This window comes from Eptesicus fuscus, chromosome 6 (genome assembly GCF_027574615.1).
Source record: "Eptesicus fuscus isolate TK198812 chromosome 6, DD_ASM_mEF_20220401, whole genome shotgun sequence".
NCBI lineage: Eukaryota > Metazoa > Chordata > Mammalia > Chiroptera > Vespertilionidae > Eptesicus > Eptesicus fuscus.
In genome coordinates, this window is record NC_072478.1 from 24,381,422 (window position 1) to 24,395,326 (window position 13,905).

A 13,905-nucleotide genomic window follows, 5' to 3' on the forward strand; every position below is an offset into this window, starting at 1 on the left:
CACATGTGCTTATCAGCTGGATCCTGCCCCATGCTCTGACTCTGGGGGGAGGGGCTGCCCAGATGAGGGACGGTGGTTCTCCTAGGTTCCTTCCTCCCCCCTCTCCCCTCTTCTCTTCCTCCCCTCCCCTCCCCCCTCCCCAAGTGATGATGCTTTCCCACAGGGAGCAGAGGGACCTCCGGGACCCACTGGCCAGGCTGGGGAGCCGGTGAGTATCAGGGACCCGTGGACCCCTTGCCTGGTGCCGGGGACGGAAGTCAGGACTCATGGGGCCTCAGAGCAGTGATGAGGGGATAATGCTCCTACTTCCTTGCAGGGCCCCCGAGGACTGATTGGCCCCAGAGGCTCGCCTGGGCCGCTGGGCAGCCCGGTGAGAATGCCGCTGTCTCTCGCATCCGTGCTGCCTGCTCCCCTTTCTCTGCATGCCCACGCCCGTGCCCGTTCTTCTCTGCGCGCTCACCTCCCACACGCACCTCGCAGTGTCTCGGGCGCAGGCTCCTGCGGGTGTGTCTCCCGGCCTCACGGCTTCTCTCCCGCAGGGCGCAGTGGGCATTGATGGTGCGCCAGGTGTCAAAGGGAACGTGGTACGTGTTCTACCCTCCGACCCCGAAGCTTTCTGACACGGACCCCATGACCGTCCCTATCCTTGTCTCCTCCCATGAGCCCCTCCCCCGGGGTCAGCTTCACGGACACCTCCACACCGTGATCCCCTCCAGCTTCACAAAACCCCCCCTTTCTCCCCAGGGTCCTCCAGGAGAACCAGGACCCCCAGGACAGCAGGGGAATCCGGGGTCCCAGGTTTGAGCTACCTTTCCCAATAATGTGGGTGGTGATGGCCAGCCCAGGTCACAGACCGCCCACCCCAGCCTCCCCAACTGCAGCACTCACCACCCCTTCCTCATGCCTCTCTCTGCCCTCTATTTTTTTTTAATGTCCCCAGGGACTCCCTGGCCCCCAGGGACCCATTGGCACTCCTGGAGAGAAGGTGAGTGACATCTCTGCCCCCTCCCCCACCCAGGTCTTGTTCAGTACTGACTGCAGGAAAAGCTTCCACGGGGCCCCGTTGGTTAGCTCTGGGTAATGACAAAGCACAGCATTTCCTAAACAAGGCCAGAGGGGCTCCGTGCCATAGTTGGCGAAGGGTAGGTGGCAAGGAACTGAGAGTCACCAAAGCCAGCTCACTCAAGGGGATATTGTCAGGGTACAGGGGAACCCTCAGACGCCAGTCATAGAAAATATTGCCAAGACTCCTGGGTCAGGAAAGCCCTTTCTCTGGGGCCCTGGGCTGCTAGCTTTGTTCCTCCGCACATGTTTCTGTCTCCCCTGGCAGGCACGCATTTCAGTGTGTCCTTACCCCAGCTCTCACTCACTCCTTGTGACCTTGTAGTTTCTTTACCCCAATCCAGCTGGTCCTGGTTGCGCTCAGGTAAACTTCAGGAGAGAATCCGACGGGCCTAGCTGGGGCAGTGGCCTGCCTCAGGGAGTCACCTCCTGCCTGCCAAGGCCCTTGCCTCTTCAGAGGAAGCTGTGGGTGGGAGGTACTTCTAAAGAAAGGGGTGTGGCTAGGGAGCCCCCACTTCAACTTCTCCCACACTGTCCTTCCATGCCTGGCTCAGCTTCCCCGAGGCAGAGGCTTACTGAGGCTCAGAGCGGCCAGGGGGCTTTGGCCAGGGCCACAAGGCAAGTCGGGGCAGAGCTGGGGTTAGATTTCCTGGCCCGAGGGATCTGCTTGTTCTGGAATCTCGATGCGGGCGGCATGCTCCCGGTGGAATCCGGGCTCTGAGACCCTCTGTCTCCTCCTCCTGTTCCTTTTCTTTCAGGGTCCCCCGGGACACCCAGGAATTCCAGGCCTCACGGGATCCGACGGCCCTCCGGTGAGACCTGGATGCCGGAAGGAGGAAGAAGAAGAAAGGGAGGCTTGGGCATTTGGGTGGTAAATGTGGGTCTCTGATAACTTAGAATGTGTTCCCCCCCCCCCCCCCAGGGTCACCCGGGCCACGAGGGCCCCACAGGAGAGAAAGGGACCCAGGTAAGTGATCTGGAGAGAGGCTGGGTTGGGGATAAGGGTTGGTAAGTCAGGGCCAGGAGTCAGGGCCTTATGAGGAGAGAGATGAGGGCCCTGAGAACATGGGGGGGGGGGGCGGCGGGGTGAGAGGACAGGATGGCACTAATCTTATCTTCTCCGCAGGGCCCGGCAGGGTCCGCCGGCCCTCGGGGATATCCTGGACCTCGGGGTGTGAAGGTAGGTGATTCATCAGCATCGGCCAGGCAAGGTGTAGTGGGAGAGTGGGGTTTGGGTCTGAGCGGCAATATACAGGCGTGTGTGTATCACTTTGGAGCTGAACAGCCAAAGGACAGCATTGTAGTGTAGTCGCTGCCTTGTCGCTGAGAACAGTTAAGTCCACTTGAGGCCGAACCCTTTTCACTGTAAGCACAAATGCCACGTCCAAGTCCAGGTCAGCACATGGCAGTCAAGCAGAGGTGGCTTTGAAGCTCAAGCCCAGAGTCACGCCATCTACAAGCACAGCAACGTGGGGACCCGCTGAGAGCCGCACTGTGGCTAGACAGAGGTCACTGCTGACTAAGAACAGGGACATTGGGATTCACATCTATTTGGTAGCCAAGTCGAGTTACACTGTAGCCAAGTACAGGTACACTCTGCCTGAGGTCTAAGAACAGAGTGTGGTGGTAGCCAAGAGCCAGCTCTTCACATTTTTGCATCGTAGGCAAGTTTGGTTGCACTGTCACCAGGGAGGAGGCTATGTTACAGCAGGCCACAGAGCCCTGTGGGTGGCCACCCTCAGTGACATTGTAGTCAGGCGCAGTTACATGTAGTTGAGACCTTTGTGATAGCGGAGTCCAGTTACATTGTAGCCAGGGCCAGAGACCAGTTGTTGCCAAGCTCAGTTACACTGGGGTCACATGAATCTGGAGAAGGCCACGCGGTTGTCAAATCACATAGGAGATTACATCCAAGCGCAATTTCATTGTAGTCACCGAGCTCAGTTACGTTGTGTCTCTCTGTGGAAGGAGACCCAGTCGTGCTATTGTCAAAACACATAATTAGATGGTATCCTACTGTCATTTCATTGTATCTCTGAGCTCAGTTACTCTGTAGCCAGGCGCAGCTTTCCCTGGGGCCCGAGCCCAGAGCGTGGTGTGAGCGGCATCTGGGCTTGCGCCGAGCAATCTCGCTGTCCCCAAGCACAGACTTGCCTTGTTGCCAGGCACAGAGTCACATTGTAGCCAGTACAATGGGGAGCATTCCTTTGCCTTTAGAGTGAGGCTGGGGCCTGGAATGTTCATCCTCCTTCTCCTGCCAGAAGGAAATGTGGACACAGTGTCCCGGGGAGATGGGAATGAATTACTTGGAAATTTGTCCTTCCCTGCACATCCCCACGCAGATGACCTTGGGAGGCTGCCAGTGAGAAGGGGCGGGAGAGAGGCAGCTTCCTGCACAGCACACGAGTAGGCTGGCCCTACCCCACTCCAGTCCAGCATCCTCTTGGCTTTGGGGAACCTGCTTTGGGGGGGCGGGGGCAGAGGGCTGAGTTTGGGGCCCTCCTTAATTAAGCAGGGGAAGGACCGGAGAGCTTCTTTATTTTTCAGGGTACCTCTGGCAACCGGGGCCTCCAGGGGGAGAAAGGCGAGAAGGTGAGAAGGGAGGGGATTCCTTGTGGGGGAGCCCTAATACGGGGGCTCTGCCTGTGAACCTTCCCTGAACCCTGACCTCTGTACTCTCTCCCTTCAGGGAGAGGATGGCTTCCCAGGCTTCAAGGGTGATGGGGGGCTTAAAGGAGATCGGGTAAGGTGATCTCCAGGTAAGGGGTCTTGTGGGTTTGGGGGACTTGGGGAAGACAGGGAGGGGGTGAGCTGGGGCTAAGACTGGGGCTTCATGGAGTAAGAGTGACAAGGAACTGATATCAGGGCCTCTCCTTTCTATTCCAGGGGCACCCGGGACCCCCAGGTCCCCGGGGAGAGGATGGTCCTGAAGGGCTGAAAGGGCAGGAGGGGCTGCCTGGTGAGGAGGGGCCCCCAGGCTCAGCTGGGGAGAAGGTGAATGGACCTTGGTCACCCCTCCAGTCTACCCTTCAGCTTTTCACCCTGTGGTCACGGGTTCCTGGCCTTTTGCCTTCTGCCCTCTGCCCTTTGCTCTCCAACCTCAGGAGGCTGCGACCCTCCTTACCATCTCCTTTGATTCCTCCGCTCAGCATTACAGAGCAATGCCATGCACGTTACCCGCTTTTTGTTCCCATAACCACCACATGCCACAGGCTTTCTTTTTTGGTTAATCCTCACCTGAGGGTATTTTTCCCATTGATTTTTAGAGAGTGGATAGGGGAGGGGGGAGAGAGAATCTCACCCTGCTGTGCCTTCCACATGCCCCGGCCATCCTGCCCTCTCCCCCCTGACCTCCAGGTTGCAATTTCTAAACTTTGTTCCGTAATTCCTCTGTAGGGCAAACTTGGGTTGCCAGGTCTCCCAGGTTACCCAGGACGCCCAGGTCCTAAGGTAAGAAGCTAGAGGGCTGAGGGTGGGCAAGGGCAGGGGTCAGAGGCTGATTAACATCTGGGGTTCTGGGCTATGGTCTGGGAGTTGAGCTCTCCACCCCTGGCTCATGGATAAACAGCATGAGGTATGGGCTTTGGTAACTGACAGTTGGGCTCCAGTACCCATTCATTAGCTTCTATGTGACCTTGGGCAAGTCACCCCTTACTTGCTAAGGAACCCTGGGCAAGTCTCTTTCTCTCTCTCTTTTGAATTTTTATAAGAATTTATTGGAGCCCAAACTGAAGACAATTGCCGGGAAGCAAGATCTCAAATGCTCTCTGGGCAAGTTTCTTGAGCCCATATTTTTTTCAGTTGCACAACGGAGATACCAGTACTATTTATTTCATCCATTTGATTATAATAATGACAATATTTATGATAACAAAAATTTATAGGATCCTTCTTACTTGGTGTGATTGAAATGGGTTTAAACAAAGTCAGCAAGGGGGAGAATCATAAAAAATACATATCTTACATATCTTGAATTAGTTATAACTTACAATAAAATGCACTTATGTAAAAATGTACATTGCTTGCCAGTGTTTTGATGGATGAGGCTACTGATTAGACACATCTTTCTGCCAAAGCTACACCCATATTGCATCATTAATGATTTATAGTTTTTGTTTATATGAAGTGGAGCTGAAGCTTAAGGACGCTTGGGAAGAAATCTTAGGATAGGATCCTTCCAGAGTTCCATGCGTTTGCCCTCTCCACCTGGCACAGTTATCCTGCCCATGCCTAATCGGACAGCAATTTTAAAAAAGTAAATTTTTATTGATTTCAGAGATGAAGAGAGAGGGAGAGAGAGATAGAAACATCAATGATGAGAGAGAATTATTGGTAAGCTGTCTCCTGCACCTCCCACCCCCCACTGGGGATTGAGCCCACATGGGGCATGTGCCCCGACGGGTTCATAGGTCAACATTCAACCATGAGCCACACCGGCTTTGCTGACAGCATTTTTTTGGGGGGGGACTTCCCTTCATGTCAAGTCTTTTCCATTTAACTTAGCCTTGATAGACATCTTTCTTTTCCTTTCTATGTTTCATTAGTTTCTGTAAACTCTCCTTAAACCACACGACTCCAATAGCAAGGGCAACTGACATAACTAGGTTTGGGAATAAACTCACGGCACCATCTATATATATAAAAGCCTAAGTGACCGACCGTTAAGACCAGATGACCCGTCGGTAGCTATGATGCACACTGACCACCAGGGGGCAGCCGCTTAACACAGGAGCTGCCCCCTGGTGGTCAGTGCGCTCCCACAGCCAACCTCTCACGGTCCCTCCCCCATACTGGCTGGCCAACCCCGATTGGCCAGGCTAAGGGACCCCACCCATGCACGAATTTGTGCACCGGTCCTCTAGTAGCTAAGAACAAAACCCAGCCTGTCAGAGGAGTTCATGGAAGTTAGAGCAAAGCCAAGACCTGACTTGGGCGGCGAGCAGTACATCACAGGAGGCCTGGTGTGTCTGTTAAACTGAGGTCAGGGTCTTCGCTCAGGCTGCTATAATAATAGCACCTCAGACTGGGTGGTTTAAACAACAGAAATTTATTTCTTTTTAAAAAAAATGTATTTTTATTGATTTCAGATAGGAAGGGAGAGAGAGATAGAAAATCAATGATGAGAGGGAATCATTGTTTGGCTGCCTCCTGCTCGCCTCCTACTGGGGATCCAGCCTGCAACCCGAGCATGTGCCCTTGACCGGAATCGAACCTGGGACCCTTCAGTCCGCAGGCTGACGCTCTATCCACTGAGCCAAACCAGCCAGGGCAGAAATGCATTTCTCACAGTTCTGGAGGGTGGCAGTCTGAGATCTGAATGCCAGCATGCTTAGGTTCTGGTGAAGGCTCTTCCTGGTTTATAGATGCCTGTCTTCTTTCTGTATCCTCACATGGTGGGGCGGGGAGAGAGTGGGGGGAAGGAAGGGAGAGAAAGAGAGAGAGAGGTCTAGTCTCTTATTTTAAGGGCAAGGATCCCATTCATGAGGGCTCCACTGACATGACTTCAGACCGCCCAAAGACCTCACCTGCAAATACCATCACAGCGGGGAGTAGAGCTTCAGATGTGAATGCTGAGGGGGGCTAAACAGCCCATAGCAGATCGTAATCATCAGAAATAACAACAATGACAGCTAACATTGCTTGAGCACTTTCTGTGTGCCAAGCACTGTGTGAATCACTTTCTACACTTCACCCTGCTTAAGCCTCACCAGGACCTGGTGAGGCGGGTGTGGTTGGCTACAAACAGGGAGGCCGATTCCCAGGGAGTTAAGCCATTTTCCCAGGGCCACGCAGCGGTGGGTCTGGGATCGCAAACACCGTGAGGGTGGGAGGGAAATCAGAGCCTCCAGGGGGCCTCCAGGACGGGCAGAGCTGGAAGGGCTGCAGCGAGCGGGTTAGTTAACACAGCGAGGAGGCCCCCGCATGCCAGACAGCGGGGAGTACGAGCGGAGCACTGTGTCCTCGTGGGGAAAACAGATGTTGGATGAGTGAGCAAGCGAATAAGGTCGTTTCCATACAAATATGATGAGAAAAATAAAATAGGCCAATGCCGTAGACGGAGGGTGACTCAGCGGACGTGGTGGTCAGGAGAGTGGCAGGAAGCCATGAGGGCTCAGTGATGAGGAGTAGCGGCCCCGTGGGGATGGGCGAGAAGAGCATCTGAGGCGAAGGGAGCAGCCGTGCAGAGGCCTCGGGCAGGAGCGCATCCGGGTCCTCTGAGGAGCACGGAGGAGGCGGTGTGGCTGCAGTGGAGTGAGCAAGGGCGAGAGAGAGGGGAGAGGAGGGCAGAAGGCCGCTCTGGAGGAGACGGGCTGGAGGACCAAAGAAGCTTCTGGAATCAGTGGCCTGGACAGGCCTGAAAGGATGGGGTGGTTGAATGGGGTGAGGGACCAATGTGGCCCACCACCCACTCTCCTCACCCCACCTCTTCTCTCTGATTCTCTCTCCTCAGGGATCCACGGGCCTGCCTGGCCCCCTGGGACCAATAGGAGAGAAAGGGAGGCGGGTGAGTCGTGAGGGGCAGGGAGGGAAGGGCTTACCTGGGCGACAGCATCAGTGGCTGTGCATGATGGGGGGGCCCTGGGTGTCTGTGTCTATGCCTGGAAGTGCTTGAGGGCATACTTCATCCCATGTGCAATGCAGGACACATGTAGGTGACCCTGCCCGGCATTGTGGCACAGGTGCCTCTGCATACATGTGTGCACGTGTGTCCCGTGTGTCTCTCAGTGCAGATTAGATGGGGCCTGGGTACTGCAGCCTGTGGGCCTGTGACTGAGTGAACGGGGCATGAGCCTGCACACAGTGTGTGATTGTGGACATACATGTGTGTGAGGGGCATGCATATGTGTGTGAAAGGATATGATATACATATGCGTGTATTTCTGTGTACACTGAGCGACTGCGTACACATGCGTGCATTACTCTGCTCTGTGTGCATTGTTGCTGAGTAAATGGACATTGTGTATAGGCACATGAGTGCATGTATGCGTTGTGCTTATCAGGACTGCGTCTTCACATAAACCCATGCATGTATGTGTTTACATTGAGTGTACACGTGTTCAAGGAACATATTGCATGTCGGGCTTCACATGTCAGCCTGAGGCTGCGATCACCCAGTGCTTGTCACGATGGCATGTAGTCATGTGTGCAACTATCATAAAGAGGTGTCCGCGTGGACAAACATGCTTATATGCGTGGGTCCTATAGGTGCAATCCTACATGTCTGTGATCTTTGCGTGACTGTGTGTGTGTGAATGACAGGCTTGGGAATAAATGGTGACAGGCATCTTTCTGGGTCTGTGACTGGGTACCTCTGTGTGTTGGTGTCATGTGTTTGCACTATAACTGCTCCCCCTCCCCTGATTGATCTTCCAGGGGAAGGCCGGGCAGCCGGGACTGGAGGGAGAGCGGGGACTGCCTGTAAGAAATGGGGAGCCTCCCCACCCCACAGGGTCTTGGGGGGCAGGGCTGGAAGGAGGGACTAGGAGAGGGGAGTTGGGGAGGTCAAGAGTGGGCAAGGAAGAGGGTTTGGGTTAAGTCGGTGTCCCTGGTGGGAGAAGAGGGATAGGACCCAGGGGACTTGATCTCATCTCCTAGGCTCCCCCGACCCTCTCACTTCTAATCTTTGCTTCTTTTCTATTCAGGGCTCCCGTGGAGAGAGGGGGCAACCAGGTCCCACAGGGCCACTAGGCCCCAAGGTATGGGGTGGGCGATCAGGCTCCGCAGGCAGACCCTCTGCCCAGGCTCCCCAGTCCCTCCCAGACCCTCCCAGTTGAGTTTGTTCTGTGGCCTGAATCTCATTCACTCTGTCCTAGGGCGATGTGGGCCAGGACGGGGCCCCTGGAATCCCTGGAGAAAAGGTGAGTGAGTGTGAGTGTGTGTGTGTGTGTGTGTGTGTGTGTGTGTGTGTGTGTGTGTGTGTTTCTGGGGAGGAGACAAATCCAGGAGGTAGGGAGACATTATAACGCAGTGGAAAGAGCACAGCCTCTGAGGTCAGAGCCATGAGTTCAAGTCCTACCTTGGCCACTTACCTGCTGTGTGACCTTGGGCAAATCACTGAACCTCTCTGGGCCTCAGTTTTCCCCTCTGCAAGATGGGAATAACCACAGTCCCCACCCCAAGGGCTGCAGTGGAGAATGAAATGACTCCTGTAGGTCGGGCCCTGTGCCCGGCATGCAGAAGGCGCTCAGTGCGTTCTAGCTCTTGTCATTATGTGGAGCTGAGGACAGCCGGGCAAGGGGGGTGAGTAATGACTTCTGGTTCCATTTCAGGGCCTCCCAGGCCTGCAAGGGCCCCCTGGATTCTCTGGGCCAAAGGGTCCCCCCGTAAGTGAGCTCACCCTGGTGAGGGGGGGTGGGAGGGAGCTGGGGTGTGGAGAGGCTCCTTATTGGTGCCTCTACTCTCTCCCACCTTGTCCTTTAGGGCCCTCAGGGGAAAGACGGGCGACCTGGGCACCCTGGACAGAGAGGAGAATTGGTGAGTGACCATTTGACCTCTGACCCCATTGGGCTTTCCATTTCTTGCCCCCCATGTGACTTCTCCTTTTAATTTTTCTTCCCAGGGCTTTCAAGGTCAAACAGGCCCACCTGGTCCAGCCGGCGTCGTGGGTCCTCAGGTCAGAGTGGACCCCACAAGTCCCCCCAGTGTTGTGCCAGTTGGGGGCTATTTGGGGGGGGGAGTAGATCTCAGACAGACCCCCCACCCCAGACCACCTCCGTTCAAGATGCGCCTTCTTCCTCTCCAGGGAAAGACAGGAGAAGCAGGGCCGCTGGGTGAGAGGGGCCCGCCCGGCCCTCCGGGACCTCCTGGTGAGCAAGGTCTCCCGGGACTGGAAGGCAGAGAGGGGGCCAAGGTGAGACCCTGCCTGTGGGAGACCTGGCAGAGGGGCCCCAAAGGTCCCTCAATGGCCCCATGCCCCCTGAGGGCTCAGAATTAGCCCCACAGGGGAGGGCAGGCTCCCAGATTGGGGCGACAACCCTCTCTGAGCCTGACCTTCCTCCTCTGCACTCCTACAGGGGGACCTGGGGCCGCTGGGGCCCCTTGGGAAGGAAGGACCACCTGGACCGCGGGGCTTCCCTGGCCCCCAAGGAGCCCCAGGGGACCCTGTGAGTACCCTTCGGAGCCCTCTTGTGTGTGCTGGGTCCTGAAGCAGAGGAGGAAATGGGGGGCTCAGGGCAGGGACATGGTGTGGCATCCTGGGGGGGGGGGACGACTGTGAAAATAAAGGCACGGCAGCAGGCGGGACCTGGAGGAGACCCCCTCCCCAAACCTCAGTGCCTGGAAGAAGGTGGGAACTATGAGCCCCCCAAAATGAAGAGAGGACCTGGGAGGTACCTGGGGTGTGTGTGTCTTTTGACTGTGAATCATCTCCTCCTTCAGGGACCTACTGGTTTGAAGGGTGACAAGGGCCCCCCGGGTCCCATCGGTGCCAATGTAAGTGCAACCCCATCTGCTGGGTAGGGAGCAGGGTGGAGGAACTTGGGGTGTCTGGAAAGCTGGGCATTGTCATTATGAAGTCCACAATTTTTGGAGTCAGACAGGCCTGGGCCACATCCAACTCTGTCACTCACTGGCCGGGCAGTCATGTCACTCTGAGCCTCAGTTTCCTCATCTGTAACATAGCCCATCTCATAGGTTATCACATAACTCAACCAGATGATCGCTCTGACACATGCTCACCTGTGTGCCAGACAAAAACATATAAAACCTTCTTTTCAGCCCTAGCTGGTTTGGCTCAGTGGGTAGAGCATTGGCCTGCGGACTGAAGGGTCCTCGGTTCGATTCCAGTCAAGGGCACATACCGGGTTGTGGGCTCAATCCCCAGTGGAGGGCATGCAGGAGGCAGCCGATCAATGATTCTCTCTCATCATTGATGTTTTTCTCTCTCTCTCCCTCTCCCTTCCTCTCTGAAATCAATAAAAATATATTTAAAATAACAACAACAACAAAAAACAAAACCCTTCTTTCTCCTGGAGGTTACGTTTTAGTTGGGGAGACGAGCAATGAGCAATGATGAATGTCCCCAAACAAAGCAGCAGAGAGGGGGGAAGAGCAGCTGAGATAGGCTGGTCAGGGGAGGCCTCCTGAGAAGGAGGATTTGAGTTGGGACCTGCGGAGGTGAGGAAGGAGCCCTGTGGATGTGCAGAGAAAGGCATTCCGGGGGAGGGACAGCATGTGCAAAGGCCCTGAGGCTGGACCGTGCCTGGCTTATTGGAGGAACCAGCATGGCGACCTTGTGGCTGGAGGGGAGTGAGCCAGGGTGAGAGTAGGAGGAGATGAGGGCAGGGGGAGGTTGTGCAGGACCTGGTGGGCTGCCAGGAGGACTTCTCTCTCTTTCTTATTTTTGTCTGAGGAGGAAGGCCTGAGGGCTGTGGTTAGAGGAGGCACTTGCCCCGACTTAGGTGTTCACAGCGCCCTCTGCCCCTGCTCTTTGGGGAACCGATTGGATAAGTGCTGGTGATCGCTTAAACTCAGGGCTTGGCAGCTTGAAAAACCTCCAGAAATGAGAACTACTCTTATTGTTATATTTCCTGACCCCTGTTTTCAGGGCTCCCCTGGGGAGCGTGGGCCTGTGGGCCCCGCAGGAGGCATTGGGCTTCCGGGCCAAAGTGGAGGCCAAGGCCCTGTTGGCCCTGCAGGCGAGAAGGGGTCCCCGGTAAGTGCTCTGCCCTCCCCATTCCACACACCAGGACCCCACTCCTGCCCTAGCCCGACGTCCCTCATCTGCTCCCACATCAGGGTGAACGTGGTCCCCCTGGCCCCACTGGCCAAGATGGGATCCCAGGGCCGCTGGGGCTTCCAGGCCCCCCCGGAGCTGCCGGGCCTTCGGGCGAGGAAGGGGACAAGGTGAGAGTTCATGGAGAGGGAGGGGCTGGAGAAGGCGGGGGAGGGGGGCTGAGGGGCGGGGGTCCTTCCTCATCCTGTTTCCTCTGCAGGGGGAAGTGGGCGCCCCTGGTCACAAGGGGAGCAAAGGCGATAAGGGGGATGCCGTAAGTGGGGGCCCCACTTGGGGGTGAGTCCTCAGGGAGCGGGGAGGGATGTGGAGATGGACGGGGCAGAGGGACGGAGGGGAGGCCATGGAGCTTCCTGCCTCCCCGAGCCCCATCTTCACACCTGCAAGTAACAGAAGCCACTCACGCTGCCTGAAATGAAGGGGCCCACAGAGTCGCTGGGGCCCCAGGAGGGCGGGAGGGCGCTGGGGCAGTTCCTCTCTCCTCTGCCTTTCCTTGGTGGCATGTCATTCTCTCTGGCTGTGACTCTGCACGGCTCCGGGGCGGCGCCTCCCCAGCTTCCCTTTGGGGCTTCAGCCACCGCTGCCAGAACCAGTCCCTGGTGCTGGGGGGACGTCTGGGGAACAGCCGGAGGGGCCGCGCTGAGGACAGATGTCTGTGTCTGAGCCGTCAGCTGGTGGCTGGGAAGACAGGGCTAGGGTCTGTCTTGTCATTTTAAGGATCATGGGGGTCACATGGCTTCCTGGTGGGGGCAGTGGGTGGGGGACAATTATTGACATCTCCAGTGCCACCCCCCAATCTTGACCTTGAGGGATTTTCAACTCTGTTTCCTCCTCCAGGGCCCACCGGGACCAACAGGGATACGGGGTCCTGTGGGACACCCAGGTTCCCCGGTAGGTGCTCCTGGCTCTGTGACCATCCCCTGGGTCCCCGGGGGGGAAGGGACAGTGTCCTACATCTGGACTCAGGCCCAGACTCAATTCCAACCCTAATCTCCTCCATGTTGGCAACCAGTATGCGCTCATCCCAGAACCTGGCTCAATCCAGAACCTCAGCCCCAATCTCAACCCTGCTTGAGACCTTAACCTCAATCCCAACGCACACTTTGTCTTCAAATGCCTCATTAGCCAAACCCTGACCCAGTCCTACCCAAACCCCAATCCCGACCCACCCTGCAATGCTGACCTCAAACCTGAGGTCAAACGTTGAATCAGGCCTTGGCCTCAACCTCAAGCCCAACCCTAAATTCCATCTCAACCCCATTTGAACCCTGCTCATGATCTTGACCTTAATCTGAACCTGACTCATCACCCGATGTCCATCTCAAAACTTTGACTCAACCCTTGAACTCGTTCCCAAACTCTGACCCTTAACCCACACCCCTAACTCCAAACCTAACCTTGACCCTCCCCACAGTTAATCCCAACCCTGATTCCAACCATCAACCTCAATCCTGACTTTGACCCCGAGCCTGTTTCCAACCATTGACCTGGCCCCTAACGTTGCCTGGCCCTCTTCCTCTCCCAGGGAGCAGACGGGGCTCAGGGACGCCGGGGACCCCCAGGCCTCTTTGGGCAGAAAGGAGATGATGGCGTGAGAGGCTTCGTGGGGGTGATTGGCCCCCCTGGCCTGCAGGTGGGTGTCTGAGTTTGGGGGTATAGCCTCTGGTTCCCCACACCCTATGCCCCAATTTTGCTTCTTTGTTCCACAGGGACTGCCAGGCCCGCCTGGAGAAAAGGGGGAGGTTGGAGACGTGGGGTCCATGGTATGGATAATGGGGAGGAGGGTGGGAGGGGGAGGGTAGTGGCAGGGGGAGGGTGACCATTAGATTGATGTTGGGCGGTATCACAAGACACATTGCCATTTTAAGGATCATGGGGGTCGCAAGCATCAAGGTGGGGTTTGTGGTTACTGGAGCCTTTCGGAGGGGCATGGGGTCACTTGATGCTACTCTGACTGTCCCACAGGGTCCCCATGGAGCTCCAGGTCCTCGGGGTCCCCATGGCCCGAGTGGATCAGAGGTGAGGACTCTGGGGCTGGGGGAGGGCTTCAGAGGGGGGGCCATCTATTTCCCAAGAAGGGGAGGTTGGGGTCCCAGTCTCACTTCTGTCCC

General features: G+C 56.3%; 1 protein-coding gene across 1 annotated transcript in view; it reads left to right on the forward strand.

The window, feature by feature from the left end:
- Positions 1–13,905, forward strand: part of COL5A3 (collagen type V alpha 3 chain) — a 41,197-nt gene that overhangs the window by 12,077 nt on the left and 15,215 nt on the right. Inside the window, exons 20-48 of the mRNA XM_054717451.1 lie at positions 164–208; positions 317–370; positions 540–584; positions 745–798; positions 941–985; positions 1,821–1,874; positions 1,985–2,029; positions 2,189–2,242; positions 3,610–3,654; positions 3,752–3,805; positions 3,949–4,056; positions 4,459–4,512; positions 7,514–7,567; positions 8,437–8,481; positions 8,706–8,759; positions 8,877–8,921; positions 9,333–9,386; positions 9,484–9,537; positions 9,623–9,676; positions 9,806–9,913; positions 10,077–10,166; positions 10,441–10,494; positions 11,609–11,716; positions 11,800–11,907; positions 11,997–12,050; positions 12,632–12,685; positions 13,320–13,427; positions 13,504–13,557; positions 13,760–13,813. Of these exons, the coding sequence (XP_054573426.1) occupies positions 164–208; positions 317–370; positions 540–584; positions 745–798; positions 941–985; positions 1,821–1,874; positions 1,985–2,029; positions 2,189–2,242; positions 3,610–3,654; positions 3,752–3,805; positions 3,949–4,056; positions 4,459–4,512; positions 7,514–7,567; positions 8,437–8,481; positions 8,706–8,759; positions 8,877–8,921; positions 9,333–9,386; positions 9,484–9,537; positions 9,623–9,676; positions 9,806–9,913; positions 10,077–10,166; positions 10,441–10,494; positions 11,609–11,716; positions 11,800–11,907; positions 11,997–12,050; positions 12,632–12,685; positions 13,320–13,427; positions 13,504–13,557; positions 13,760–13,813 (1,809 nt within the window). The remainder of the gene's footprint in view (positions 1–163; positions 209–316; positions 371–539; positions 585–744; positions 799–940; positions 986–1,820; positions 1,875–1,984; positions 2,030–2,188; positions 2,243–3,609; positions 3,655–3,751; positions 3,806–3,948; positions 4,057–4,458; positions 4,513–7,513; positions 7,568–8,436; positions 8,482–8,705; positions 8,760–8,876; positions 8,922–9,332; positions 9,387–9,483; positions 9,538–9,622; positions 9,677–9,805; positions 9,914–10,076; positions 10,167–10,440; positions 10,495–11,608; positions 11,717–11,799; positions 11,908–11,996; positions 12,051–12,631; positions 12,686–13,319; positions 13,428–13,503; positions 13,558–13,759; positions 13,814–13,905) is intronic.